General features: G+C 65.2%; 1 protein-coding gene across 1 annotated transcript; it reads left to right on the top strand.

Annotated features, from left to right (window-relative positions):
* Positions 1–823: 823 nt before the first annotated feature.
* On the top strand, positions 824–2,993 carry MNEG_13135 (hypothetical protein; the record flags this gene model as incomplete). The annotated part of the gene is made up of 6 exons (XM_014038393.1): positions 824–845; positions 1,143–1,403; positions 1,665–1,885; positions 2,170–2,214; positions 2,507–2,608; positions 2,895–2,993. The coding sequence occupies 6 exons, from the start codon at positions 824–826 to the stop codon at positions 2,991–2,993; spliced, it is 750 nt and encodes a 249-aa protein (XP_013893847.1).
* Between the last annotated feature and the right edge of the window lie 303 nt (positions 2,994–3,296).

Below are 3,296 nucleotides of genomic sequence, written 5' to 3'. Positions count from 1 at the left end.
CCGCGCCACGCGCATGAGAATGCCCGCGCCGTGCTTGGGCTCCCACAGCGCGGGCACGACGCGCGCGCGCCGGTAGACCTCCGCCAGCTGGCGGAGGCTGAGGGCGTGGCGGATGCGGAACGTGAGCCGCCGCATGGGCGTGTTGGGGACGCCATCTGGGAGCAGGTCCTTCTTGATTTCGAGGTAGGGGTTGCGCTTGGGGGTGGTGGCGGCGACGACGGGAGCGGTGCGGCCGCGCTGGGCGGGGCGCAGGGCGGCGGGCGCGGGGGCGGCGGGCCGGGCGCGTGCGCCAGCGGCGGGCCAGCCGCGCCTGTGGGGAGGTGTGGCGTTTTGATTTCGAGGATTGGCCTTGTGTCACGGCCATTATTTTGCAATTGATGTGCTCTGTAGCATGCTCGCAGCCAATGGTCGCCCTGCACTTGCAACCCTCCCTGCAAGGCTGCTGCAGCGAGCTCAGCACAGCACCAGCAGCAATGCCGCCGCGCCCCCGACCTGGCCATAAATTGCGCCTCCAGGTTCATGGTGAGCGAGAAGCACGCCTGCGCTGCCTTCTAGGGCCTAGAACACTAATACGCCACCGTCACTGCACATTTGCACGACCACGAGGTGCCGAGTCGCAAAAAGATCAAACCAGGACCTCATAAGTATCCGAGTCCCCGTGACGATTGTTTCCATCTGCACATTCATCCTCGCAACCCGTGACGTACAATTGAAAAGCGTTCAAAGCTCGTCACCAGTGATCTCCGGACGCACGAGAGCACAAATGCAGAGCGCGGGCCAGCGCTGTGTTGCAGGACAGAGATGTAGCGAGCCTAGGCTGTTTATGCGGCCATCTGCACGGCGAGGTGGGCCGGCGGCGGCACGGCACCCCCTGGGAGCGCCGGCCTGGCCGCGTCTGTGGGAGTTTGAGGCCCGCATCCCAGGCCGCATGTGGGGCAGCATGCAGCTGGAGCCGCACAACTGCTGGTTGCTGTTTGTTTTGGCAAGAACAGCCTAACCACACGGTGGCAGGTTGGCGACCACCAGCTGCGCAACACACGCGCTCCATGCACACCACACCCTTTGACCTGGGTCCACTCCCTCATGACCAAACCGATCCGCCGATTGGACGCGGTCATCTGTTCGGCGGTAAACGCTCGCAGGCGCCGCCGTGCTTTGCCGCGCCCAGGCAGGCGCCGGCGCCGACGCCGCCCCCAGCCGCCGCGCCGCGCTGGCCGGCGCGGCGGCGGCGCTCCTCGTGGCCGCCGCGCCCGCGGCCCTGGCAGACGCCGGCGCTGCGGCAGCCTCCCCCGCGGCGGCGCAGGCGCTGACGCGCTATGTGGATGATGAGGGGTTTGCCATCAGCATCCCGGGCGACTGGGGCAGCGGCGAGGGCGTGCTGTCGGGCAACTCGTCGTTCTCTGGTGGGCGGCTGGCGTGTGGAGTTTGGGACCACGGGCCTGGGGGCCAAAGCGGCCGGTTGGAGGGGGGTTAGCCATCTGCTGCCTTTTCATCCCTCTGCCTTTGGTGTGACCTCGTGGTAGCTGTGGAGCGAAGTGCATGTGTCGTCACCGCTCATACGTGCACGCGTCCACTCACCTTTGACACAACACACATACACACACACACACACACACACACACACACACACACACACACACACACAAAAACCCTGCATGCTGCAGGCGCCACGGGCGCGCGCCGCACCCTGGCCTGGTTCCCAGATGACGGCTCCGCCAGTGCCAACGACGTCAACGTGACGATCACCATCACCAACACCAGCCTCGAGTTCACGAAGCTCGGCAGCTTCGGCAACGTGTACTCGTTCGGTCAAAACCTGGTCAACTCGATGGACACGAGCTTCTTCCTGAGGAGCAAGGGCAAGGCAAACTCGCCGGATCTGCAGGTGCGGGCAAAACAAAGCATGCGTAGGGTGTGCTGCGTGGGATGCGCCTGCCACAGGGTTTGTTGCATGCTTCCTGTGTGCAAGGTGCATGTGTTGTTTTGGGTCTGCAGGTGAGTCTTGGTGCGCCTGAAAGCGTTGCAGTCTGCAGCGGCGCCCCAGGAAGCTTGCTCCCGCAACCCAGGGTGCCAGGGGCGCAACCCGTCCGCGGCTCCCAGCCGCGGGGCCCCTTGACGCCCAGTGACGTCACCCGCGCCCCACCCCTCTTGGCCCCCCGTTCCCCTCAGATCGCCAAGCTGCTGGATGCCAACGAGCGCAATGACATGTACTGGGTGAGCGAGGCGCCCCACCCCCCAGGACAACCCTGCCTTCCTCACCCCCTGGCCTTCCCTGCAAGCGCGGGCGTTGCGAGCCCCTCTCGCATCTTGCTTAAATTGCGCTGAAGTAACTATGCACGCCGGCGTGCTGGCAGCGTCTTCTGTTTGTGTGCAGGCACACAAATACACGCCTGCGTGACTCGTTCCCTCATTGTCTGCCGCAACCTGCACCACAAACAAGCACGTCTGCATCTCCACGCAAACTCGCTCAAACCACCCCCTCCCTCATGCTGGTTGACCCCTGTAGGTTGAGTACACGGTGCACAAGCCTGCGCTGGAGGAGCAGCCGCGCCACCTGCTGTCGGCGGTGTCCCTCGGCTTCAACGGCCGGTACAACCGGCTCATCACGGTGCGTGGGGGGCGCGCCCCCGGCCACGCCGCGTTACCGTCCTGCCGCGCCGCCGGGCCGCAAGGATGTCAGGCCACAGGCCGGGCCCCTGGCCGCGCTGCGGGCTGCCGGGCCCGCAATCGGCATGCTTGGGGCGCCGCGCCAAAGCTGGCGCCCGACGGGCTTTGGTTTGCCAGTCATGCCCCCCTGGAGCTCCGGCCCTCCCCTTGCTGGCGACACCCTGGATCCAACCACGCACGACTGACCTGGTTTCGAATCGGTGCGCTTCTCACCCGGCAACGCGCAGGTGACGGCCCAGTGCCGCGAGAGCCAGGTGGGGCAGTACAAGCCGCTCTTCACGGCCATGCTGCGCAGCTTCGAGCCGCCGAAGAAGATGGTGCTGTGATGGATGGACCGCGCATGGCGGGCGGTACGCTCTACCTGGCTCGGCGTCGATTTTTCTAAGGGCTGCGCGCCCTGCTGTTGTGGCTGGTGTATTCTGACACAAAGCGAGGGTTTCAAGTCAGAGAATGCAAATCAGAGAGTGCGGGCTGCGTATGCGTGCTGGGACCGAGGTTGATGCGTCCACACTTTTTGCGGCAGGGGTGGGCAGCGCCGCGTTTTAATCCTGCAGGCAGGCTCTTCGGCGGCTGCGTCGACTGCATTCGCAGTCGTTACTTGAAGGGGAGGCGATCAGCGTTTGTGTGTG

This window comes from Monoraphidium neglectum (genome assembly GCF_000611645.1).
Source record: "Monoraphidium neglectum strain SAG 48.87 unplaced genomic scaffold scaffold03646, whole genome shotgun sequence".
NCBI lineage: Eukaryota > Viridiplantae > Chlorophyta > Chlorophyceae > Sphaeropleales > Selenastraceae > Monoraphidium > Monoraphidium neglectum.
Note: the sequence above shows the minus strand (reverse complement) of the source record. Positions and strands in the feature narration are given on the sequence as shown.